The 27,498-nt window shown below is 38.9% G+C and overlaps 1 protein-coding gene across 3 annotated transcripts in view; it reads right to left on the bottom strand.

Moving 5' to 3' along the window:
* LOC103094333 (zinc finger protein 850-like) overlaps positions 1–27,498 on the bottom strand; it is a 293,282-nt gene that overhangs the window by 111,410 nt on the left and 154,374 nt on the right. Inside the window, exon 5 of one of the 3 annotated variants that reach the window (XM_056825067.1) lies at positions 1,268–12,996. The exons of the other annotated variants lie outside the window; for them this stretch is intronic. Within the exon in view, the coding sequence (XP_056681045.1) occupies positions 12,984–12,996 (13 nt within the window). The 3' untranslated portion in view covers positions 1,268–12,983. Of the gene's footprint in view, positions 1–1,267; positions 12,997–27,498 lie in introns of those variants that run through there. 3 annotated transcript variants of the gene reach the window in all.

The raw sequence follows: 27,498 nt of genomic DNA, 5'->3' as shown, positions 1-27,498 counted from the left end.
GTTACACAAAACTCTGTCTACAAAATATAAGGACACACTATGGGGATAAAGGAAAAGGGATTCTGGGAAATGAAGTCTTGGGGTACAAAATTCTAATTACACATTCCCCTTGGGATCCTTTGAGAGACTAGTCTCCCCAATGGATCATTTAAACATAACCAACATATAACTTTAACTAGAAGTACATACAATATTGCAGCTTCTAAGGGGAAATTACAATAATGTGGGAATAAAAGGGAAATAAAAGAACAAGAACAAAACCAATGTTGGATGCATTGACAAAAAGCCAAGTATGGGGCAGTCCCCTTTGGCATAAAAGTGTACATTCAAACAAATGCATTCAAATGTAGTAAGCAAAGAAAGACTGCAAAATGATTGGCAGGAGCATGTGACTCAATCACATAAGAACCTGGGTCAAGATTCCAAGGGGTGTGGCCCAACTGAAAACAGTCCTCTTCCTGAAGATTTTGATGGTAGCTGTAATTTCCACCTATCTACAAGCTATCTGGCCCTTGTGAGATACCAGCTGGAGAAGAGCGACTGCTTGAACAGGCTGCTGACAGCTAGAGTGAAGATCAAATAAAGAACCATCAATATCTACTGGGAACTGATTTGGACTTGACTTCTGGGATCTTGGCCCATATCTGGACTCTTTTTGTGAGTTTTTGTTTGGTGGGAACTTAACTTATTTAGCTTAGGAAGTTAGCCAATAGAATAGTTATTGAGGGGAATTAGTTTTGGTGATAAGATTAAGAAATTTCCTTCTTGTTACCCTCATTCCTATCCCATTTCCCATTAATAAAATAAAAATATTTAGATGTTACTTCTTGTTTCTTCCCCATAAACATCCCTCAATAACATAACCCCTCACAGTTTAAATCACCATGTCCCAAAGTTCACTCTGGATCTTTTGGTGTAGCATGTGGTTTTTGTAGGCATCTTCATGGCCCCCTCTCCAAACTATGCCAATACAGGTTCAAAACTGTGAAGCCCAAATGTGAACTTCCCTTCAGGACCAGGCACAACGACACCAAAGAGACTTTTATTATTAAAAAAATAAACTATTTATTGAAATATATAAGGATAACAAGGATTTCTAATTCTAAGGGATTCTAAATCCACCCAAATAAATACCCTGGTTCTACAAGGAACCACTTCTATGTTTTATAGGCTACAATAATCCTCCCTGATCTCACTAACACAAATTTATACTATTCTAAATAAATCTACCACTATTATCCTTATAATTCCTAACTTTGCCTTACAGTTGTAAAATAATGAAGGCTAGCTGGTTGAATCTGAACAAGAACCACAAGAATCAACAAGAATTCACTGACTCAGAGTCCAAACCAAAAAAAACAGATCTTTCTTTGATCTTATCAGATAAAAACCAATTTATGAAGATAGAAATAGTCAACAGTGTTTCCCAAGTTGGAAAAAGAAAACATTAAGCTCCTTCAGGTCTTTTGTGTGACTCTACCAACTGCCACTCCCAGAGAGTAACTGACACAGAAAACTGGTTATAACTGTCAACATTTGAAATGGACATGCTCTCTCAGCTCTACTTCAAACTCCATTTCTTTATCAAGCCAGCTTCTCCACTTCTTATTTCTAAACTAATAAAACAATACTTATTTTCTAATATCCTTATAGTAATTGTGTTAATATAATTCCTGTTTGTTGTGGCAAGTTAATTCCCAGGTATTCTATATTGTCTGGAGTGACTTTAAATGGAATTGCTCTATTGAAATCTTGCTGTTCAACTTTGTTGGAAATACATAGAAATACTGATGATTTCTATGGGTTTATTTTGTATCCTGCAACTTTGATAAAGTTATTCTTTCAGTGAGTGTTTTCGTGGATTCTCAAGGATTCTCTAAGTATACGATCATATCATCCACAAAGAGTGATCATTTACTATCATCACAATCTACCTTAACTTCCTCAATTTTTTCCTTTACTTTTATTGCTGAAACTAAATTTCTAGTACAATATTAATAGTGAGAAAGGGTAGCATTGCTTCATTCTTAATTAGGAAGATTTCTAACTTGTCTCCATTGCAAATGATACTCACTGATGGTTTTAAACAGATACCACATGTTATGATAAGGAAAGGCCCATTGATTCCGTTACTTGCCAGTTGTTTTGTTTTTTAAACACTTACCTTCAGTCTTATAATCAATACTGTGTATTAGTTCTGGCAGAAGAGTGGTAAGGGATAGGCAATGAGGGTTAAGTGACTTGCCCTAGGTCACATAGGCAGGGAGTGTCTAGACCAGATTTGAACCCAGAACCTCCTATCTCTGGGCCTGGCTCTCAATTTACTGAGCCTCTCAGCTGCCCCCCCACTGGTGTTTTTCATAGGAATGGGTGTTATGATTGGCCCAAGCCTATTCCTGCATCTATTGAAGTAATCATGTGATTTCTCTTAGTTTTGTTATTGATATGGTCAATTATGCTGATAGTTTTCCTAATATGAAACCAGGCGTGTATTCCCAGTATGAATCCCACCTGGTCATAGCAAATAATCCTTGTGATAAATTGCTGTGATTTCTCTGCTACTTTTTATTATTTAAGGTTTCAGCATTGATAGTCATTAAGGAAATTGGTCTCTTATTTCCTTTCTGTTTTTGGTCTTTCTAGCTTAGGTATCAATATCATTTTAATGTCATAAAAAGGATTTTTCAGGATTCCTTCTATGCTTATTTTACCAGTTTATATAGTATTGGGAATAATTGCTGTTTAAATGTTTGATAGAATTCACTTGTGACTCTAGCTGGACCCAGAGAGTTTTTCTTAGGGAGTTCATTGATAGCCTGCTCAATTTCCTTTTTCTCAGACAGGATTATTTAAGTATTCTATTTCCTCTTTTATTAATTTGGGAAGTCTGTTTTTGTAAATATTATTCCATATTACATAGATGGTCAGGTGTATTGTCATATATTGGACAAATAGTTCCTCATGAGTGCTTCAATTTCCTTTTCATTGATGATACATTCACCCTTTTCATTTTTGAAGGTGCATTCACCCTTTTCATTTTTAAAAATTAATTTATTCAGCCAATTAGAACATTATCCCTTTATTACAAGAATCATATTCTTTCCCTCCCTCCCATCGGCCCACCCTCCCCACGGCTGACACGCAATTTCATTGGGTATTACATGTGCCCTTGATCAGAACCTATTTCCATGTTGTTGATGTTTTCATTAGGATGTTCATTTAGAGTCTACATCCCCAGCAATATCCCCTCGACTCATGTATTCAAGCAGTTCTTTTTCTTCTGTGTTTCTACTCCCACAGATTTCCTCTGAATGTGGATAATGTTTTTTCTCATAGATTCCTCCAAGTGGTTCACTGCATTGCCACTAATGGAAACATGCATCACATTTGATTGTACCACAGTGTATTGGTCTCTGTGTAGAATGTTCTCCTGGTCCTGCTCCTTTCACTTTGCCTCAGTTCCTGGAGGTCATTCCAGTTCCCATGGAATTCATTCACTTTATTATTCCTTTTAGCACAATAGTATTCCATCACCAACATATACCACAATGTGTTCAGTCATTCCCCAATGGAAGGGCATCCCCTCATTTTCCAATTTTTTGCCACCACAAAGAGCGCAGCTATGAATGTTCTTGTACAAGTCTTTTTCCTTATGATCTCTTTGGGGTACAAACCCAGCAGTGCTATGGCTGGATCAAAGGGCAGACAGTCTTTTAGCGCCCTTTGGGCATAGTTCCAAATTGCCCTCCAGAATGGTTGGATCCATTCACAACTCCATCAGCAATACTTTGGTGTCCCCACTTTGCCACATCCCCTCCAGCATTCACTGCTTTCCTCTGCTGTCATGTTAGCCAACCTACTAGGTGTGAGGTGATACCTCAGAGTTGTTTTGATTTGCACTTCTTTGATTATAAGAGACTTAGAACACTTTTTCATGTGCTTATTAATAGTTTTGGTTTTGTTAACTGAAAATTGCCTGTTCATGTCCCTTGCCCATTCATCAATTGGAGAATGACTTGATTTTTTTTTGTACAATTCGTTTAGTTCTTTATAAATTTGAGTAATTAGACCTTTGTCAGAGGTTTTTATTATGAAGATTTTCCCCAATTTGTTGCTTCCCTTCTAATTTTGGTTGCATTAGTTTTGTTTGTACAAAACCTTTTTAATTTGATGTAATCAAAATTATTTATTTTACATTTTGTGGTTTTTTCCAGCTCTTGCTTGGTTTTAAAGTCTTTCCTTTCCCAAAGATCTGACATGTATACTATTCTGTGTTCACCCAATTCATTTTTAGTTTCCTACTTTATATTCAAGTAATTCACCCATTCTGAGTTTATCTTGGAGTAGGGTGTGAGATGTTGATCCAATCCTAATTTCTACCATACTGTCTTCCAATTTTCCCAGCGGTTTTTGAAAAATAGTGGGGTTTTGTCCCAAAAGCTGGGACCATTTATATTGTCTAGCGTGATTTTAAACGGAATTTCTCTAATTCTTGCTGCTGAGATGTATTGGAGATATATAGGAATGCTGATGACTTATGTGGGTTTCTTTTGTATCCTGAAACTTTGCTAAAGTTGTTGATTATTTCCACTAGCTTTTTGGTTGATTCTCTAGGATTCTTTAAGTAAATCATCATATCATCTGCAAAGAGTGATAGCTTGGTCTCCTCATTGCCTATTTTCATACCTTCAATTTCTTTTTCTTCTCTAATTGCTACTTCTAGTGTTTCTAGTACAATGGTAAAGAATAGAGGTGATAATGGGCATCCTTGTTTCACTCCTGATCTTATTGAGAAGGCTTCTAGTTTGTCCCCATTGCAGATGATGTTTGCTGATGGTTTTAGATATATACTGTTCGTTATTTTTAGGAAAGGTCCTTCTATTCCTATGCTTTCTAGTGTTTTCAATAGGAATGAGTGCTATATTTTGTCAAAGGCTTTTTTCTGCATTTATGGAGATAATCATGTGATTTTTGTCAGTTTGCTTGTTAATATGGTCAATTATGTGGATGGTTTTCCAAATATTGAACATCCTTGAATTCCTGGTGTGAATCCTACCTCGTTATAGTGAATAACCCCTGTTATCACTTGCTGGAGTCTTTTTGCTAGTATCCTATTTAGTATTTTTGCATCTATATTCATTAAGGATATTGGTCTATAGTTTTTTCTCTGTTTTTGACCTGCCTGGCTTTGGGATCAGTACCATGTTTGTGTCATAAAATGAATTTGGTAGAACTCCTTCTTTGCTTATTCTGTCAAATAGTTTATATAATATTGGGATTAGTTGTTCTTTGAATGTTTGATAGAATTTCATTTGTGAATACATGTGGACCTGGTGATTTTTTCTTAGGGAGTTCTTTGATGGCTTGTTCAATTTCTTTTTCTGATATGGAGTTATTTAGGTAATTTATTTCTTCCTCTGTTAGTCTAGGCAATTTATATTTTTGTAAGTATTCATCCATATCACTTATATTGCCATATTTGTTGCCATATAGTTGGGAATAGTAGTTTTTAATGATTGCCTTAATTGCCTCTTCATCAGAGGTGAGGTCTCCCTTTTCATCTTGGATACTATCAATTTGGTTTTCTTCTTTCCTTTTTTAAATTAGATTGACCAGTACTTTGTCTATTTTATTTGTTTTTTCAAAGTACCAGCTTCTAGTCTTATTTATTAAGTCAATAGTTCTTTGACTTCCAATTTTATTAATTTCTCCTTTGATTTTTAGGATCTCTAATTTAGCCTTCATCTGATGATTTTTAATTTGTTCACTTTCTAGTTTTTTAATTTGCATGCCCAATATGCCCAATTCATTGACCTCTGCCCTCTCTAATTTGTTAATATATGAACTCAAGGATATGAATTTACCCCTGAGTACTGCTTTGGCTGCATCCCATAGATTTTGAAAGGATGTCATTGTCATTTTCTTCAATGAAGTTATTGTTTTTATGATTTGTTCTTTAACTGATTTTGGTGAATTGCATTGTTTAATTTCAAGTTAATTTTTTATTTACCTCTCCATGTACCCTTACTAATTATTATTTTCATTGCATTGTGATCTGAGAAGGTTGCATTTATTTCTGCCCTTTTGCACTTGTTTGCAATGTTTTTATGCCCTAATACATGGTCAATCTTTGTGAAAGTACCTTGTGCTGCTGAAAAGAAGGTGTATTCTTTTTTGTCCCTATTTATTTTTCTCCACATGTCCATTAACTCTAATTTTTCTAATATTTCATTCACTTCTCTTACCTCTTTCTTATTTATTTTTTGTTTTGATTTATCTAGTTTGGATAGAGGAAGGTTCAGATCTCCCACTAATATAGTTTTTCTATCGATTTCATCCTTGAGCTCCACTAGTTTTGCCTTTAGAAATTTGGATGTTGTGCAATTTGGTGCATACATGTTGAATACTGATATTTCCTCATTTTCTACATTGCCTTTTATTGGGATATAATTAATTGGAGTGTATGGGGTGTTCAGAGAGGGGTAGTATCTCTGGTATGGAGGGCTTGTCATGCCCTCCTAGGGCAGCTCTCCAGCCTCTGACCCCCACCTGACACCCAGCTCTCACTTGTGGCTCCCAGTAGCTGCTAGCATGCGGCAGCGGCCACACCCCAGGCAACGGCTTTGACAGGCCGGCCAAACCTTGTGAGGGTAGCCATCAGGTCGACATCAACCCCTGGTGAACCAGGGCCTTGCTCACCCAGCATGTGAAGGCTGCTTCGGCGGAACAGGCGGAAGAAACCAACAAGAAGGTTCAACGGCTGAGAGGGCGACGCAGCAAGGCACTGTGGAGTGCTCAGGGCATGCTGGAGCACAAAGGACAACACGGCCACCCAATGCGGCTGAGGAAGTGTGGACCTAAAAAATTTCCCAGACCCTACTTCATAAGGCTGGGTTAAGTCCATTCCCCATTTAGGTAGTGAAGATACTTGATCAGGAATGTGAGAACTCTACTTCACCATACTTAAGCATGTCCTAGGGGAAGATAAAGTTGTAAACTCTTTGCTGAACAATGAAAGATACTTAAACCCATACTTATAGTAAGACAAAAAAAAGTTCTTAAGCTATGCCTATTTTTAGGACTAATACAAAGGGGCGCTAAGTACCTATAAAGGTCAGGCAACTTGTGAACTTACAAGGAGCAAAGAGGTGAGAACTTACTCAGAGATTCTAGTCTACTCAGGTGTGAATTACTCAAAAGATTAGTCTTCTTAGGTGTAAACTAAGAATTGTCTGTCCTTTGAAAAACATCTACTGTGATTGGTAGATGAGAGAACTTAGGGGAGGTGACATAGGAGGATTGAACTGGTGAAGGCAGCTGAGATGGAGCTGGACTGGTGTCACTAGAATTCTTGCTTGGACAGATCTTGTGGTGAGTGATTAAGGACTGACTGATCTTTTCTCTTAGGGCTTAGGCCTGGGTTGGCCAGGATTGGCCAGGGCCGGCTTATCCCTTTCTCATTATTCCCTCTTTTTCTTTCTCTCTTTCTTTAATTCCTCATTGTATTATTAATTAAATTCTCTATAAAACCCAGTTGACTTGGGTATATTCATAATTGGGAATATTTCCCTAGCGACCACCTTATATTTGATTTAAAAACAAAACACTGTAGTGAAAACATATTTCCTGCAGTCACAATTTACTCATCCACTCTTATATCTACAACAATTTATATCTTCCAATATTTTAATCACTACAGTTTATGGCCTCACTCTTTTAATTATCACAGAAGTCTCCAGGTGTAACGACCTTTCGTGCCACTGGACCCAGACTTCCAATGCCGAAAGAGCGGGACTGTCTCTGTGCATCGACTCTTCCACTTAAATCTCTTTCACGCACAAGTGTCTTTGTGCACACTCATCTATCCATAGATTAAAACGCACAAAGACAATCGTCATTCTCGGTTACCGAGAGACGACTACTAATTAGCATCCCTATCTCTTTTAACTAGATTTATTTTTATTTTTGCTTTGTTAGATATCACGATTGCAACTCCTGCCTTCTTTTTATCAGTTGATGCCCAATAGATCTGGCTCCATCCTCTTACTTTTACCCTATGGGTATCAACCTTCCTCATGTGTGTTTCTTGTAGATAGCATATGGTAGGGTTTTGGATTCTAATCCACTCTGCTATTCGCTTATATTTTATGGGTGAGTTCAGTCCATTCACATTTAGAGTTATGATTACCAGCTGTGTATTTCCCAGCATTTCAATTTCTACTCCTAGTCCTGCCTTTTCATCTTTCACTATTTCCTTCTGCACCAATGTATTATTTTTAATCAGTCCCCCTAATTCCCACCTTTATTTTACTTGCCTTTCTATCCCCCTCCCTACTTATTCCCCCCTTATTTTCTTTATAGTCTTTATAAACTACCCTGCTTGTACTGCTTCCCTCCCCACCAGTCTGTTTATTACCCTTCTACTTCCCTATAGAGCACAAATAAATTCTCTGCCCCAATGGATTGATTTGATTGTTTTGCCCTCTTTAAGTCAATTTCAATGCATGTAAGAGTTCAGTATTTCCTATCTCCAACCTCTTTACCCTTCTAGTGTATTGATGTTCTCCCCCCTCCCACCATGAACTTCTTTGTGACAGATAAGTTTACCCCCTTTTGTTTTTTCCCATTTCTTTTAGTACTAACCTCTTTTTTAGCTCTAGTTGTATACACACACATATATGTATTCATGCATACATATATCTATATACATATTTATGTCTTGGCATTTCATCCTATACAGTTTGTCACTGTTCCCTCTAAGCATAATTCTAGCTGATTAGGTGATAATAACAATTTTTAAGAATTACCAGTGACCTCTTTTCTTATAGGGATATTGGGTCTCTTTAAAAAAGTTTTTTTTGTTTTGTTTTTCTTTTCCCCCTCTTTTTAAAATTACCTTTTGATGATTCTCTTTAGTTCTGTGCTTGGGCATCAAATTTTCTGTTCAGGTGTGGTCTTTCCTTTACAAATGCTTGGAATTCTTCTATTTTGTTAAATGACCATACTTTCCCCCATAAGAATATAGTCAGTTTTTTGGGGTAGTTTATTCTTGGTTGTAGACCTAGTTCCCTTATTTTCTGGAATATCATATTCCATGCCTTTCAGTCCTTCAGTGTGGATACAGCCATATCCTGTGCTATCCTCACTGTGGTTCCATGGTATCTGAATGACTTCTTCTTAGCAGCTTATAATATTTTTTCCTTGGTCTGACAGTGCTTGAATTTGGCTATAACATTCCTGGGTGTTGTCAGTTAGGGATTAGGTACAGGAGGTGATCTGTGGATTCTTTCAATTTCCACTTTTCCCTCTTGTTCTAGAATGCTGGGGCAGTTTTCTTGAACAATTTCCTGTAGTATTATGTCCAGGCTTTTTCTTTTGTCATGGTCTTCTGGTAGACCAATGATTCTTAAGTTTTCTCTCCTGAAATGATTTTCTAAATCTTCTGTTTTGTGAATGAGATGCTCCATGTTTTCCTCAATTTTTTAATTCTTTTTTATTTTGTTTTATAGCATTCTGCTGCCTTGTGAAGTCACTTGCTTCTAATTGATGTATTCTGGTTCTTAAAGACTGAATTTTTAGTCATCCTCCTTCTGGTCTGATTTTCTTTGGAGGTCATCTTTCATCTCCTTTGCCTCATTTTCAAGTTGATTCATTTTGGCTTTCAAGACACTGTTTTCTATTTCCAGATGACTTATCTTGCTTTTAAGGTTGTCTTCAGCCTTTCTTAATTGTGTTTTGAATTGTATTTTGAATTCTTCCAGAACCTATATACAATTCGCTGGGTTTTCTGTTTTTTTTTTTTTCTGCCTTAAGTTCCCTCATTCTTCTCATTGCCTGTATAGAAGCTGTCATAGCTCAGTGGTTTGAGAGCCAGGCCTAGAGATGGGAGGTCCTAGGTTCAAATCTGGCCCCAGACACTTCCCAGCTGTGTGACCCTGGGCAAGTCACTTGACCCTCATTGCCTAGCCCTTACCACTCTTCTGCCTTGGAGACAATACACAGAATTGACTCCAAGATGGAAGGTAAGGGTTTTAAATAAATGAATAAAATCTCAGGTGAAACCTAATAGATTCTGCTCCATCTGCTTACCTTTATTCTTTGTTTGTCTACCTGACTCATATGTTTCTTTTAATAGCATATCATAATTTTCTGGTTTTAATCCACTCTGCTATCACCTTCCATTTTAAAGGTGAGTTTATTCCATTTACATTCAGTTATGAGTTACATCTATGTATTCCCCTCCCTTTTGTCTTCCCCTTTTAACCTTGTGCTTTCTCCTTTCACACTGTCCATCCACAAGTATTTTGCTTTCAATTGCCCTCTACATTCCCCCTCCTTTATAGTGCCCCTCTCCTTACCACTCCATTTCACTTTTCCTTCTACTTCTCTATATGTTAAGATAGGATTCTATACACAAATAAGTCTGATTGTTATTCCCTCTCTAAACCAATACCAATCAGAGCACACATAGTTTGTTACCACCCTCATCCTTGTCTTCACGATAAGTTTGTTTTTATCCCACTTTAGGTGATATGATTCACCCCCGTTTTACCTCTCTCTCTTTCCTTTTCTATCAGTGAAATCCTCTTTTTCACCCCTTGATTTTTTTGCCTGTAATCGTAAACAACTTAATCCAAAATCCTCTGTATACATCAAACCACTATGATAATAATGAAAATTTGAAGTTATAAATATGATCTTTTGACATAGAAATGTAGACAATTTAACCTTATTGAACACCTTAAAATTTCTCTTATTTACATTTTTATGCTTCTTTTGAATTTTTTATTGGGACATCAAATTTTCTCTTTAGGTCTGGTCCTTTCATCAAGAATGCTTGGGAATCTTCTATTTTATTACATGGTCATTTCCCTCCCTAAAAGTATATGCTCAGTTCTGATGGGTAGATGATGCTTAGTTGCAAACCCAGTTCCCTTGCCTAGCAGAATATTATATTTGAAGCCTTCTGATCTTTCAATGTAGAAGCTGCTAGATCCTCTAACTCTTACTGGGGGTCCACAAGGTTTCAGTTTCTTTTTGGCTCTTTGCAATATCTCCTTGGACTTGGAATTTTTTAATTTGACTATAAAATTCCTAAGAGTTGTCATTTGGGAATTTATTGCTGGAGATGATCTTTGCATTCTTTTGATTTCTATTTTACCCTCTGGTTCAAGAATATCATGTAGTTTGATAATTCTTGTAATATGATGTCTATCCTTTTTTATCATGACTTTCATCTAGTTCAATAATTCTTGAGATTGTCTCTCCTGGATCTTTTTTGCCAGGCAGTTGTTTTTTCAATGAGATATTTCATATTTCCTTCTTTTCCCCCTCCCAGTCTTTTGATTTTTTTTTATTGTTTCTTGATATCCCCTGAGGTCATCAGCTTCTATTTGCTCAATTCTAATTCTGATTTTCTTCCGTCACATTTTGAATCTCCTTTTCCATTTGTTTATTTCTACTTTTCCTGGAACTCTTTTGTACATTGGATTTTTGTGCCTAAACTTTCTCCATATGACCACTTCTACTCTTCAAGCTGTTATCTGTTTTGTTTTGGGTTTTTTTGCATTACTTTCATTTCTCTTCCACAATGTTCTTCCAACTCCCTTATTTGATTGTTGAAATCCTTTTTGAGTGCTTCCAGCACCTGAGACCAATTTCTACTTCTCTTTGTTGTTTTGCATGTGGTTGCTCTGATCTCACTGTCTTTTACTGCTTTTACTTGCTCTTCTATGTCCCCTTAGATATTTTCTATGGTTAGGTGATTCTTTTTCTGTTGGCTCCTTTTCACTGTCTTCAAATATTTTTTTAAATTGTATCTTAAAGGTGGGCTCTGTTTCAGAGTAGAGGGGGCACTCTATTAAACAGTTTTCCCTCTGTTCTAGTTATGAGTTTCTGCAACTTTCACAACTTCCATGGTGGTATGATGGCCTATGGAATGAGAGCTCTAGAAGCTGCTGATTTTGTCTCCTCAAAGGACTGCTGATGGCTTGAAGAGCTCATAATCCCATGAGCTGCTTTGCCCTGGGTGAAGGGGTCTCACCACAGGCTTGAATAGGCCAAATATTAGAGACTTGGGGCCCTCAATGCAGGCTAGTGCCAGAGCCTGGGACTTCAAGGGTTGGACATGGGGTGCTATGCTGTTGACTTAGACAGGGTCCCAGTGTTTCAAAGTTGTTCTGTACTCAGACTCATAATCCAGTACACTAGATGGGGGGGGGGGGGGGGGTAGTTGGCCTGCCCTCTGTAAAAAAAATAATAGCAAGCTACACAAAATATATAGAGAAAAACTTCCAATATAGGTTTGAAACTGTTTGGATACTTTTGGTAGGGGTAATCAAAAGTATCCTCAGTGATGAAGTGAAGTGAAGCTCAAATGAGGACTTCTCTTCAGGGCCAAGTGCAAGGACTCAAAGAAGATTCTTATTATAAACATAAAATATTTATTGAAATATATAAGGATAAATAAAGGATTTCTAATTCTACGGGATTCTAAACCCACCCAAATAAACTCCCAGGTTCCACAAGGAACTGCTTCTCTTGTGTTTCACAGGCTACACTACTCCTCCCTGATCTGACTAACCAAATTTATACTATCTAAATAAAAACTACTACTATTATTCTTATAAATCTTAACTTTGCCTTCAGATTATAAACTAGCAAAGGCTGCTGGTTGAGTCTCGGCAAGAATCAAGTCTAATCAAGACAGACTCAGAGTTCAAAGCAAAGACCAGCTTTTATTTTTTAAATAATCTATAAAAAGCACAATAGATAGTCACTAGCGTTTCCCCAGTTGGGAAAGGAGAACCCCGAGTCCTTCGGCTCTTTCCCTCAGACAGGGAGAGGCAAAGATGTCTCTGAGTGTGTCTGCCAATTGCCAGGGAGAGTAATTGACACAGAAACGGGATGTAACTGTCACATCTGAAATCAACACGCTCTCTCAGCCCTGCTTCCAACTCCAGCTCTTGTTTCCAGCAGCCACTTTACTTCTTGTCCCTGAACGAATACAACAAGACTGATTTTCTAATGTCATCCTTACAGCTCTTCAATCATGATTTCTTGTGCTGTTCTTTTTACTATGATTCTGGTTACTGTCTAGACGTGGTGGATGAGAGACCAGGGCAGGGATTGTCTTGAAATTTTGTCTCTTTCTGGCCCCACTGGCCACTCCCTCTCCTGGTCAACAAGAATGACTGAACATGGAATACGATTACAAGGAGAACCTGGACGTCACCTACGAATCATGCCAAAGACCAAAGGAGCATATTTACAAATTGTATCACATCCTTGCTACAATTCACATCCTCCCATCTCTAAGTTACCGATGCAATCCCGTCAGGAACCATCAGCTCCAGAAGAGCTGCATGACTTTGAAGTTATAACAGTAACTTGGAGATGATTTGGTTATCTCAATGCACTCATCCCAAGGTCTTTCCCCTCCCCTCTCCCATCACAAATAAGTATAAAAACTAGTCCCAAACTCCCACCCCTGCCTTCTCTCATCTTCTTGGGCTTCCTAGGAATTCCAACTCTAGTCCATGGTTCTGAGTGATACTCCATTCCGACTCCCTTTACTATTACACTCCCTCATCCAAGACCTCTACCTCTGTGTCCCTTTCCACTTTCCCCTACTCGTCTCTGGGTCTTATCAAAATGGTTGCTGCTACCTTCTGAATACCAATCCTGATCTACCCCACTGAGTACCCAAAGAATGAGGCAGGCCCATCCCCATTTCTGAAATTATGAATTTACAGTGGCCTGGGATGGAGGTCGTATCATCAGGCCTCTAACTAAGAGCTGGGGGGAGAGATAGTGAGCTGGTACAGGAGATGTGTGAAGGGAAAAGTGTGACTCAATGGTAAAATTGGGGACGTGCCCCATGGCATTTGGGATGTGAATGTGAATAGTCCTTAGCTAGTTCTAGGAGAGAAACATGTTCCAGATTGCCTCAGAAGATGCTCAGCATGAGGAAGGAATTGGAGAATGAGGCTCAAAGGAAAGAGGAGCCAGCAGACGTCTGGGGCCTTCAGGGTTCCTGGCTCAGACTTGCCTGGGAAATGCACCTGAAATGCCGGGAGCCATCCAGACCACGTTGTTTGACACAGTCACACGTGGAAACCGGGACTGCAAAGCAGCCCCCAGGAAGGATGGAAACACCCACTGAAACCCCACCAAGTGACTTTCCTTATTAACATTCCCTTATTATTGGAATTGCCATGATTATTATTCTTAATTGGCTCCAGGAAAAATAGATGAGAGCAACATGCTTGCAGGGTTAATGCAGATGTCCCACTCTGTCCCCCCAGGATATTACCAGGAGAGCCCACTTACAAAATTAAACCTAAGGCTTCGTATATACCCACTTAGATAGGACACTCTTGTCTAGGCATAAAAACTTCTGGCAAATCTGTGCTCTGAATTCCCCAACCTATATCTGGGTCATGTTGATCCTACCCTCTGATCTTGCACTTAACTACAATGTTTCATTGACTCTCTTCCTAGGCTTCCTGTCTGTTGTTAGGTTCCATGGAAACATGTATGTTGAGAATGAAACTGTGTGCCAAGTAGATGTGTGATCATGAGGGTATAAAATAAAGCCAGGCCTTAGCCAAGGCAGAGCAGTTTATCCTGTGAAACCTGTGCTGTGGGTTGAATTTAAAAGCTGTGTCCCATCCATCATTCCGCCGACACCATCCCACCTCCAAGACCCCAACCCCCGTGGGAGACTGGCCCACCCATAGCACTGAGGAGTTGGTTTCCAAAAGGAAGAGTGATCAATCTCAGCTCCTGAGGGTCTCACTTACATCCATTCTACTCTAGGTGGGTCTTCCCAAACCTAAGAGCCCCAGCCTCTGAAGCCCAATGATGGGCCTTTTCCTCCAATGGTACCCTGAGTCAGGACAACAAGATTCTGCCTGCCTCTAATTGCCAAGCCTTGCCCTTCATCATAGGAAATTCCCCAAACCTCTTTCCAGAATTTTTGTCCTTCGCTCTGATGTTGGCTCATAGCAGGCACTGAGGGGTAGTGAGGAAAGGGACCCTCAGACTGAAATCTGGCATGTCTCACTATTTAAAACTGGTTAAACATCAACTACAAAACCTGTAATTTCAGCATCAGTCAAACATGAATTGCAGATAGTTGTTACCAACTCTGTGTACCAGATCTGTAATATTCTGTACTGGGCATCAGTTTTGTGCCTAATTGGTTTTATTAAGTACTCATATTGTTATTAAAACTATAACATAATTAATTACCTATAGCAGTTCTCCAGCCCATCCACCACCCCATGTTCTCATCCCAGAAGGACAGGGAGACCTCTCCCACATTGACCAATGATGACAAGGTGGAACAAGGGGCCTGCACACTGGGTCTCTGGCATTCCAGAGGAATCCCCCACACTTACACATACTCCTTATTCTGTATAACATCATACCCTAAAAAACACATGCATCTGAATTTGGCCATGCCCCTCTTCCAGAGCTCCCTGGCCCTAATCAATATGCCAACCCTAATCCACAGAGCTGGGAAGCTGCTATTCGACAATTGTGGCTGCTACTCCATACATGAAGCTGCCACTGTACAACAGAGCTGCTACTCTATACAATCAACTGCAAAGAGGCTACTCTACTAGCCCCTGGACTTGTCCATCAGCCCTAAGGCTACCTGATTAGCCTCCAGACTATTCCACCAGTTATTATACAACCATAAACTACTTTTTCCTCAAATAAAATTCTTATCTTCCAAATTGAATGGAATTTGAGTTTTCCATTTAGGGATAGGTTTAGATTAGAATCTGTTCCCCAAAAACCACAATTCCCAGCATCCCATTCTCCTTTTTCATATTATGTGCTGATGTGGGGAGAATATAAGTTTTGTGCAGCCCTGCCTCTCACTCTCTTCCTATAATCATGGCTGCTAGAGCTGTCTTTTTTGAGAGGCAAGAGAACTTATTCACATGGGTTTATTTTTTGTTAAATAATTAGGTTTGAACTTCGATTTCTTTTAATTTATTTTCTTTCTACTTGAAGTGATTATTAATAAACTTTATAAATATAATACCTGGAGTTATTGATATTGACTTAAATATTACATTTTTGACCACCAGAAGTCTGGAGTTTAGAACCCTTGTTCCTCTCTAAGTTGATAGAGCAATTTCTAACAGACAAAAAGGCAGAGTAGTTTTAAAAGCCTCCTTCCACCTCTTCTGCTCCAGTTACTCCAGCTTCTACTGCTACTGCTATTGCTGTTGCTTCTGCTACTCTGGCTGCTACTGCTACTGTTGCTGCCCCTCACATTTGACTAGACACTGACTGCAGGTCCTTGTGAGCTGCTTTCCACAGGACTGATAAAGTATAAACCTCCCCTTTCCCTTACATTGCTAACAGTTGAGTGCTTCCTGCTGCCTTGGAAGCCTGGGTGTTCCTTTTAGGCAACAATTAGCCTCCTAAAGGCTTCTAACTGAGGAGGTGCTTCCACTCTCTTAACTCCCTGCCCACAGAAATGGAAGCAAGCATCTCCCTGACATTTTACCCCTAGGGGGAGGGGAAGGTTACTGTTCCAAACCTCTTACCTTTACTCCTAGCCAGTACAATACCAAAGTTTTAGGATATTTTTTCTTCCTACCATTCCTGGATGCACTTGTCCTTGTGATTAGCTTGAGTAATCCTAAAATCCAGGGAAGAGAGTCATCTCTCTATACCCCCTTGCCATTTTGGCCTGCCCAGTCTCTGCAACACATCTAATATGGGGTTCATCCACACTATGCCCAATGTGGGTATGGGGAACCTAAGAGTGTGACCAAAGGAATGATGATACTCAGGAGAGGAAGGAATCTTAAAGAGTCTGGAAGCGAGTTTTTTAGCTTTTTCAGACTCCATTGTTTGTTCCCTTCCAAATAGTGAGGAAGCCTCTGTAATGCAACTATCAGAATTGGAGTAAAGGACTCTTGAATTCAGTGCCTGTATCCTCTCACATATATTGTTTGTTAATTGTTTGCTTTAAGATTTAATTTTCTTTTTTAAGTTCACATATTAATTTAATCTATAATGTTCCATTTGACTGTAATTTTCAGCTACTGTGTTTTGGCCATTAGCTATGTGTGCTATTAAATTGTCTTTATTTGTACCTCCCTCTATGACTGGACTGGAGATAAACCATTGTAAAAGACCATAGTCAACTTGGACAAACTCTTTTCCATGACAAAACCATAGATCCTTATGGATGCTGGGTTTGTCACCAGATCCGTCAAGCTCACATGTTTAAACAGCCTTTTGTTCCTTTTTGCCTTTGCCAATTGTCACAATGAAGATGGATGGATTCTATCAAACTGGTTAGAACCTGTATACAACCTTTGGAGAATTTAATGACCTAAAAATTTTAATTGATTTTAAAGGGTTCTCATTAGTGATTTTCAGATATCTAGCAGCAACACTACCTCTGACTGATCATTTGTTTGCCTTTGAGGTCTTTGTAACAAGAGATAAGAATCTATTTAGTAGTTGAAGTGAAGTGCTAAAGAACTGTTATATACCCCACCTCTGAATTTATAAAAAAGTAATGGATAGTGCATCTGGGAGGTGGCATGGTACCTCTGTACAGCTGTGGAGAGGGAGCATTTCCTATGAAGCCTAGTGGTTTCTGGATGATTTTTATATTTGTAATTCTTTAGCTCCCTCTACCCTTCCACATCTAGATTGTTGGTGACATTTTAGACCCAAAAGGTTTTCAGCAGCAGAAAGAGGTCTTTTCTGGGCTCTCCTGCCAAATTTTGGAACAGACTTTGTTAAAAATATTTCAAACAAAGGTTGAAAGACTGGCTGGATTTGGAAAACTTGTGACAAGTATCCATGAGCTTCAGTGGCTATAGAGACTCATGTGAATCCTAATGATAGAGGATTTGTTTGCTATTGTCATTAAATAGGCTCTTGTGATTTGGGTACTTTTAAGACTGTGCATTATCGGCTATACTACTGTTTTATAAGTTACTTGGTGAAAATCATTTGTACTCACACTGTGTATCATGACCAAGTTAAAAAAGAAATGGCCCATTTATATTGTGCCTCCCCCTGGGTAAATGTGTCACTGATTGTGAACTATATATTTTGTAGCAGTCCACCCCTAGCTAGGGGCAAGGGGAACAGAGTGTACAGATTGTCTTAGAAGAGAGCATGCTCAGTCTTGCACGTGGCTGGGAAAGCCTCTGACCCTTGACCCCAGCTTCCCCCAGGTTAGGCGGGAACACAGATTTCTTTGTGCTCACCTGGTTAAGGGAAACCACACCTATACCTTGTCATTAACCAATGATGATCATCCCTATGTACTGTGTATATTTGCATATCAAAGAGATTAAATAGGCCTCATCCAGCTCCTCCTCTCTCTCTTCTGCTCTTCCTCTCTTCCAGCTCGCACTGATGCCTGTCCTTGCTGAAGCTTGGCCTCTGGCCAAGCTCCATCTTTATTCCTTCTCTATCTCTCTCATCTGGAACCTGGCCTTCGGCCAGGCACTCTCTTTTCTCTATCATCCTCTGACCAGTGCAGTGTTAAATGGGATCTCTGGGCGGAATATAGCCTTGCAGTGACGTCCATTGATCAGAGCATGGCTGTGGCTCCCATGTATTAATAATAATTGATTACTGACTCATTATTTACATCTCAAAAGCTGGGCTCCTTCACACCCTTCGCGGGATCAAAAACTTCTATCCTGTTTCTATTTTCCTACCTTAAAGCTTCTCCCCTAGGGAAGCTTTATATTTTTTATTTAAAAGATTTTTACTACTATTTTTCCTTGTATATACAATAAAGTATTTGAGTTTTCTTTTTCTCTCATTTTTTGTAGTTGAAGGACATTAGCAGTATTAATGGGGTTTTTTTGCACTAATATAAGTTTACAATATCCATTAGCCCTAATATTAATGTATACCCAAGAGCTTTAGACTATGGAAACCTGCCAATGGTTGTTAAATATTATGGGACTTTGAATAAAAATTGTGTCTGATTTAAGAAGGGATCACAAAAGAGACATTTGTGAACCTTAAAAAATTCTCAGACCGGACTTCATAAGGTTGGGTTAAGACCATTCCCCACTTTAAACAATGAAGGATCTTAGATCAGGAATGTGAGACCTCTACTCCACCCCTACTTAAGCATACTTTAGGGGAAGATAAAGTTACAAACTCTTTGCTGAACAATGAAAGATACTTAAACCCATACTTATAGTAAGACAAAAGCTCTTAAGTTGTGCCTATTTTTAGGACTAATACAAAGGGGCGCTAAGTACCTATAAAGGGCAGGCAACTTGTGAACTTACAAGGAGCAAAGAGGTGAGAAAACTTACTCAGAGATTCTAGTCTACTCAGGTGTGAATTAAGAATGGTCTGTCCTTTAAACATCTACTGTGATTGGTAGATATGAGGACTTGGGGGAGGTGACATAGGAGAAAATTCCCTTTATAAGGAGATGAAAATCTGAGAGCAAGAACAGTCTCTTGAAGACAGTCTCCTAAGGGAGGCTCTTTAAACAGTCTTGAGGACAGTCCCTTGAAGACAGTCTGAGGGAGGCTGACTCTGGCTGGAACTCCCTCTGAGGAGACACTGTCCCTCTGAATCCTTGCTTGGACAGATCTTGTGTTTATGGCTGACCATGAAATGGGTGAGAAAACCCTCAAAAACTATCTGTGAAATCTCTTTCCTTTCTCTCTACTCTCTATTACTTGCTCTATCAGTCAGTTTTGTTTGTTTGTTTTTTTTAAACATTGCTAATTTGGCTTGAAGAAACACAGCTGCAAGGACAGTAGGTAAAAAACCTTTTTAATTCTCCTTAAATTAAGCTGTTTTAGATCTTAGCAACAGGGCCCTAAGGTCCTGGCTAGCAACTGCCTAAATTAGGACTAGAAAATCCTGCTTCTCACGTGGTTACTTTAGAAATATGGAGTCACAGCCAGTTCAGAACTTAGTTAACAACTGGCGTTTCAGGAAATACTTTGTTCTTTTCTTAGTACAAGCATTGGTCTGCAGCTTACTTAGCAGCTGGCTCATCAGCCCCACGACCAAGCTTATAAACACAGAATTCCTTGTCTCTCTGAAAGGGCTCATCCCATGGAACTTATGGCAAAATCTAATTGACGTACTACTTTCCCCTGAGTTTTTGATTGTTGTAATTGTAATATTGTATTTCCTTGAAGAACTCATTTCTCAGTCAAACCAACCAATTGCTCCCTCTAATATTCAACAAAATGCAGAACTAAATACTCGGCTTGAACTTATGGAGGAAAGTTTGAGGGAGCTCATAGCTATTATGAAAAACACTAACCCTCCTAGCCAACCCACTGCTCCTGCCAACTCTGGCCTTAGAACCCCCTGCTTCTAACCAACTCACCCTTCCCCCTGCCCCCTCAGCCTCAGAAAACCCTACTTCTAACCAATCCACTCTGAATTCACACCCCACACATGCTTCCGACCCTATACAATCCACTCTAAGTTCATACCCTACCCATACTTCTGATCCTAATGCCTCTACTTCACACCTTACTGATTCCTCCAATCCTAATACCTCTGTATCCTTTCACACTTCTTCCTTTGTCCCTCCTTCCCACCCTACACAATTCAATTCCCATACCCTTCCTACCTCTGATCTTTCTGGCACTATGGGACAACAACAAACCCTCTCCCTTGGTGTACCCCACTCTTCTATTTCTCATACCTACCCCACTGAGAATGGAGCAAGAAGCCTAGAAACAGGAGTACCAAATAATTCAGATAGCTTATTTCCTTTAAGGGAAGTTCCCACTTTTAATAAAAATGGAAACTTGGTATCTGTAAGACATCATACACCTTTTAACCTGAGGATTAAAATAAATTAAAAGAAGATATGCCATCATTTGAGGAAGAACCAATATTAATTATAAAAAAAATTAGAGAACATATTCAGAACTTTTGACCCCACTTGGTTGGATGTTGAGAATTTATTAGAAGCATTATTGACAAAGAGAGAGAGAAAAATAATATCGTCTCTCTGGCTAATCAAAAACGAGGTAGAAGAGGACATTATTGGCCAACTGAAGATCCACATTGGAACCCCAATGTTGAACTAGATCACACAAAACTAATCCAGGCCAGAGAAGCATTATTGACAGCCATGAGAGCTTGCTCTGATAGACCTGAAAAATGGTCAAAATTTGAAAGAACCTGACAAGATATTGATGAAAAACCTCCCAGTTTATGGACAGACTTATTGACGTAGGGAATACATAGATGGACCTTGATTTATCCAGAGAAAGGGAAATTAGGCAAATACATAGGACAATTAGTTGAGAATTGTTGTTCAGTGGTAAAAGACTACTTTAAAACTAGCTGTCCTAATTGGGACTCTATGGACCTCGAAGAATTGAGGAGAGTAGCAACCTATGTTCATAAGGGTCGTGTAAAAAGACCTGAGGAAAGGCAATACATCAATGGAAGATTTAAAGAAAGAAATTGAAATGTTAAAGAGACAATTGAAAAACAAGGGAGTGACTATAGCCCCTTTGCGGGAATTCACAAATAAATCAGTAACTTGCCACTTCTGTGAGAAGGGCCACAAAATGATGGAATGTAGAACCTTTCTTAAGATGATCGGATGGAATACACAATTTAATAACAACTTTAGAAATAATAATAATGATTATGGAAATAACCATAATGAATATGGAAATAAGAACTTTAGAAACCAAAATTATAGAAATAGGAATTGGGGAAATAATGACAATGCTCCAAATGAAGAAAACGATAATACCCAACAACAAAATATAAGAAATGGTGCTCGTCCAAAAAATAGTCAAGGTGCCCTTCAGGGGGGTGCCCAAGGAACATCCCAAACACAATGATGGTGTCGGGGGTGGGGGGGCTGGAGCATGGAATCAGAGGATTCAACCTTTGATTTTCTGGACCCTGATGACCTACTCCCCATTGTCCCTATCCACTGCCCTCCTCATACTAATGAACCCTATGTTACCTTAAAGGTGGGTAACACTTATTATGATTGTCTCTTAGACACTGGAGCTACCAGGTCTGTATTGAAGAATGTATCAGATTTAAATTATTATTCCATTGACTCACAAAGTGTAGTGGGAGTATCAGGAATACCCCAAAGAGTTAAAAAACTTGCCCCTAGAATGGTGTCTGTAGGACCCCTAGAGGTACAACATTCTTTTCTTTTGATGCCTGACTCCCCTTTAAATTTGCTTGGGAGAGACCTTCTATGCAAACTCAGAGCCACAATAACTGCTCACCAGATGGCTCATTATCATTAGAAGTACCAGAGGAATCTTTAAATTTACTCCCTGTACTTCTCTAGGAGAACCAAGAGGCAAAAGAGCCTCCCACTTTTGAAATACCTACGGATATACTGGAGTCTCTTTGGGCCACATCTTCTTCCCATGTAGGCTTACTTAAATCTGCTGTTCCTGTGCAGATAAAAACTAAATATAGCCGACCTCCTTCTATCCCTCAGTATCCCCTCTCAAAGGAGGGAATTGAGGGTATTACACCAGTTGTTAACTCATTAATTGAGCAGGGAATAATAATCTCTTGCAAATCAGAATATAACACGCCCATCCTGCCAGTTAAAAAACCAAAATGAGGGCCTGATGGCAAGCACCTCTATAGATTCGTACAGGATCTGAGGGCGGTAATCATGTTATAAAGAGACACTCCGTAGTTTCTAACATAAATACTATTATTTCTGCTATTCCTAGCATAGCTACATACTTTACAGTAGTAGACTTGTGCTCAGCTTTCTTTTCCATACATTTACATAAGAATTCCAGGCATATTTTTGTTTTTACCTGGAAAGTCTCACAATATACATGGAGTCATCTGCCATAGGGTTATGTGGAAAGTCCGAGTTTATTTGAGCAAATTTTGAGCCAAGACACAGACAATATGACATTTAAAAATAGCAAATTAATAAAATATGTAGATGATCTACTCTTGGCTTCAAGAGATGCAGACACATGTCAGGAAGATAGTAAACACCTTCTTTTGGAATTGCACAAAAGAGGACATAAAATCTTGAAGGATAAAGTTCAGTGGTGTCTCCCTAAAGTAGAATATTTGGGATTCATCCTGACTGCGGGTGCTCTCTATATTTCTCCAAAAAGATTTGAGAATATTCAAAATTTAAGAGCTCCTATCACTAAGAAACAGTTGAGAGCAAATTTAGGAGCAACAGGGTTTTGTAGACAATGGATTCCTTGCTATGGGGAAATTACTAAACCCCTTATAGCACTAACAAGAGATTCGGTCCCTGAACCCCTCAAATTAGAGTCTGAACAACTGTCAGCTCTATCAGATCTAAAAAAGGCTATCATGTCTTCCCCTGCTCTAGGCATCCCAGATTACAACAAGCCATTTACTTTGAATGTACATGAGCGAAGAGGAGTAGCCTCTGGTGTGTTAACTCAGACTTTGGGACCTTCTCAGCACCCAATTGCTTATTATTCTGCTCAAATAGACCCAGTACAGCAGGAGCATCCTCCATGTCTTAGAGGAGTAGCTGCTACAGCCTTAATAGTGACAAAAACTGTTGATCTAGTATTAGGATGTCCATTAACAATTATGTTCCCCCATGAGGTAGAAGCATTGTTGATAAAACATAGAACACAGGCTTTCTCAGATCAGAGAATTACAAGATATGAAATAATCTTGTTAAATAGCGAAAACATTACCTTGAAACATTGTACTACTCTTAACCCTGCCACCTTGCTTCCAGATTTACCTACTTCAGGAGAACCATTACACAATTGTGAAACATTAGTGTCCATGGCCGAAAAGCCTCGAGATAATTTCTTGGACACTCCCTTAGACAATGCAGATCTGATCTTATTTACTGATGGTTCCTCTTTTATGAGGGATGGCATACGCTACACTGGAGCTGCCGTAGTCTCAGAATTTGCCACTGAATGGTCAGCTTCTCTGCCCTCTAACATTAGCGCTCAAGGAGCAGAACTCATAGCTCTAAAACAAGCTTGTATAATTGCCAAGGGTAAAAAGGCAACAATTTATACGGATTCTAGATATGCTTTTGGCATTTGTCACTCAGTCAGGATGCTATGGCTCCAAAGAGGATTTTTAACCTCAGCTGGAAAATCCATAGCTAATGCAGAAATTATTAATGAAGTTCTTTCTGCTCTTCAGCTGCCTGAAGCCCTAGCTGTAGTTCATTGCTCTGCCCATACAGGTGGCTCTGACCCTGTCTCTAGAGGAAATGACCGAGCAGATGCCGCTGACCTGGATTAATTTTAACATTAATAACTACTGATAATTTAAATTTATCACTTTCCTATAATGAAAAGGAAGTGGAAAAATGGAAACAAAAATTTAAAGCAAAACAGATTAATGGAGTCTGGGTGTCATCTGAAGGAAAACCCCTGCTCCCTAGAAGTTTCTATAAACAAATTTGCCAATCTATTCACAAAAATGGTCATTTTGGCACCCAGGGCATTGTGGACTCTGTCAAGAGAGTATGGATAGCCCCTGGTATAACTACTGTAGCCTCTAAAGTGTGTTCAGCCTGTTCTATTTGCCAGGCATATAACCAACATGCATTTCGTGGAAAAGCCTTTGGGGGACGTCCTCTGGCTTACACACCTTTTGAACATCTACAGATAGATTTCATAACTATGCCAAAGGCTGGACGTTATAAATTTTGTCTAGTCATTTTGATCAACTAATCAGATGGCCGGAAGCATTTCCTGCGACCCGAGCCACAGCAGATTTTGTTGCTAAGGTGCTTTTAAAAGAAATTATTCCTCTCTTTGGACTACCAGCACGTATTGATTCAGATAGAGCAAGTCATTTTACTGATTCTGTTCTAAATCAGATATATTCTTGCTTGGGATAACTCCCAAATTCCATGTTCCATATCACCCCCAGAGCTCAGGCCAAGTTGAGAGGATGAACAAAGAACTTAAAACTTTGATTGGCAAATTATGCACTGGGACACATTTAAAATGGCCTGCAATTCTCCCTCTGGCCTTGAGGACAGTCTCTTGAAGACAGTCTGAGGGAGGCTGACTCTGGCAGAAACTCTCTCTGAGGAGACTCTGTCCCTCAGAATCCTTACTTGGACAGATCTTGTGGTGAGTGATTTAAGGACTGACTGATCTTTCTTTTAGGGCTTAGGCCTGGGTTGGCCAGGGCTGCCCTGGGTTGGCCTATCCTTTTCTCATTATTTCCTTTTTCTCTCTTTCTCTCCTTTTCTTTAATTCCATATTTGTATTAATTAAAACCTCTATAAAACCCAGCTGACTTGGGTATATTTGAATAATTGGGAATTTTTCCCTGGCGACCACCTTATATATTGATTTAAAAACAAGACACTGTAATGAAACATTTTCTGCAGCCACAATTTACTCATCCACTCTTTTATCTACCACAATTTAAGTCGTCCACTATTTTAATCACTACAGTTTATGACAAACAACTATTTTAACTCTTACACATTATACAGTGCCAAGAAGCATAAGGTCAAGGAGACAAAACAATTCTGGTGGGATTGATGAGAATCTGCGCCAAGACAGAATACTTGTTTTGGGGTTCAAGGAAGCAGCTGTTTGACATCAAATGCAGGATTTCCCCATGCCAAATTCAGACAAAGTACCTCAGTTTGGCTATAATTTTGGCTCCCATATCCCTACAAGTGAAGGTAAAATCAGACCTGGGAATGAGATATCTCGCCTACTGCAAAATATAATCCTTTTTCTTTATCCTTCATAATTAGAAAATTTTCTGTAGTCCAGGCTGCTGATAGCGTAAGTGCATATTACTGCAATGGTCCTACAGGCTTGTGGGACATATATTATGTATCAGGCCCTGATTCTAGGACCTATTATGGGGTTATTCTTATTTACTCACAATTTTTATATACTATTTAATTTGAATTTTTTTCTTTTTTGTTTTTGATTTCTTTTTAACAATTGATTTACATACCTTATAACTGAGCCATGTATCCCTGGGTGATCAATGTGTTGGTCAACACCCCCCTCATGGGAGGTTGAATAATTGTCATAAAATTCTGAATTTATAAACATTTGTGTTTAAGAGTAATTTTAGGAAAAGAAACTTGCTCTCTCCCTGAATCCAGAAAGTGAACTGTTTGGAGAAAGAATCATGAAGATGCCTGCAGAAACCACACTGCACCAAAAGAACCAGAATGAATTTTGGGATATAGTGAAATTGAACTGTGGGGGGTTGAATGGATTTATTTTTAATGTACACTCTTATGCCAAAGAGGCCTGCCCCTTAATTGTAATGCTCCTAGTAATCATTAGTTTTGTTCTGTTTCATTTCCCTCTTATCCCCAAATTATTATAATTTCTCTTTAGATAGCACAATATTGTATGTACCTCTAGTTAAAGATCTTTGGATTTATGTTGATTATCTGTACTAATTCTATGGGAAAACTAGACATGCAAATCTGGGAGATTTCTACATGCTCATTTTCCATGGGAATCACAGGAGGGATTGCATAATTAGAATCTGTTCCCCCCAAACTCCAATTCTGAGCATCCTACTTTCCTTCTCACATTACATGCTAATGTAGAGAGGATATAAGTTTTGTGTAGCCCTCTCTTCCTGTAATCGTGGCTGCCAGAGAAGGTTTTTTTGGAGACCTGACTCATGTGGGTTTATTTTTTAATTAGGTTTGATCTATTTCTTTTAGTTTATATTCTTTCTACTTCAAGTGATTACTAGTAAACTTTATAAATACTTGGAGTTATTGATATTAATTTAAATCATACACATTCTTGGGCTGAGATTCTACAAAATTGGGTGTGTTTCTCCCACAAGAACTCCTCTCTACTTTCTCTGACCCAGTGATACTGTCCTCCTGGATGATTCTTGGTCAAGACCATCTTGCCTTTCTGTTAGTTGTCTCCACTGCTTGGAATATGTCCTTCATTTTCACCTTGACCTCTTGGATTCAGTCTTCTCCAGTAGCATCTCACTTTCTGAGAAGTTTCTCTTGGTACCTAAATCTCGTAGAGCTTTCCTTCTGAGTTATAGATGCCGTTCTCCCTCAGGCCTTCAATTTTGTCCCAGGGTTTGAATTCTACCTGGGCCACTACCCATGCTCATCTCTGGGGCTCCACTTTCTCCATCTCTTCAACACCTGTCTCTTTCCCTCCTTCATGTTTAAGACTCAAACCCTCCTACTGAGCAGTTAGATATCCATGAACCCTGGGCCACAGACTAATCTGAAAGTAGAGGTCCTATCATTTGAGGTGCTGACAGCAAGTGTCTCTTGAGAAAAGATTCTATGAGGTACCATTTATAAGGATGAATATAGATTTGATGGAACTGTCTTAAAATGAATTATGTAGTAGCACTTCAATTCACCAGTTTTTCTTTAAGGATAATTATATTTGACCTTGTGTTGTGAGTGTGAAACCCACTTCCCCATTTTATGATTATGATAGTATCAGCTGTCATGATTATTTTTATAACACAATCATTAGTTTT

The sequence above is a fragment of the Monodelphis domestica genome, chromosome 1 (assembly GCF_027887165.1).
Source record: "Monodelphis domestica isolate mMonDom1 chromosome 1, mMonDom1.pri, whole genome shotgun sequence".
NCBI lineage: Eukaryota > Metazoa > Chordata > Mammalia > Didelphimorphia > Didelphidae > Monodelphis > Monodelphis domestica.
Note: the sequence above shows the minus strand (reverse complement) of the source record. Positions and strands in the feature narration are given on the sequence as shown.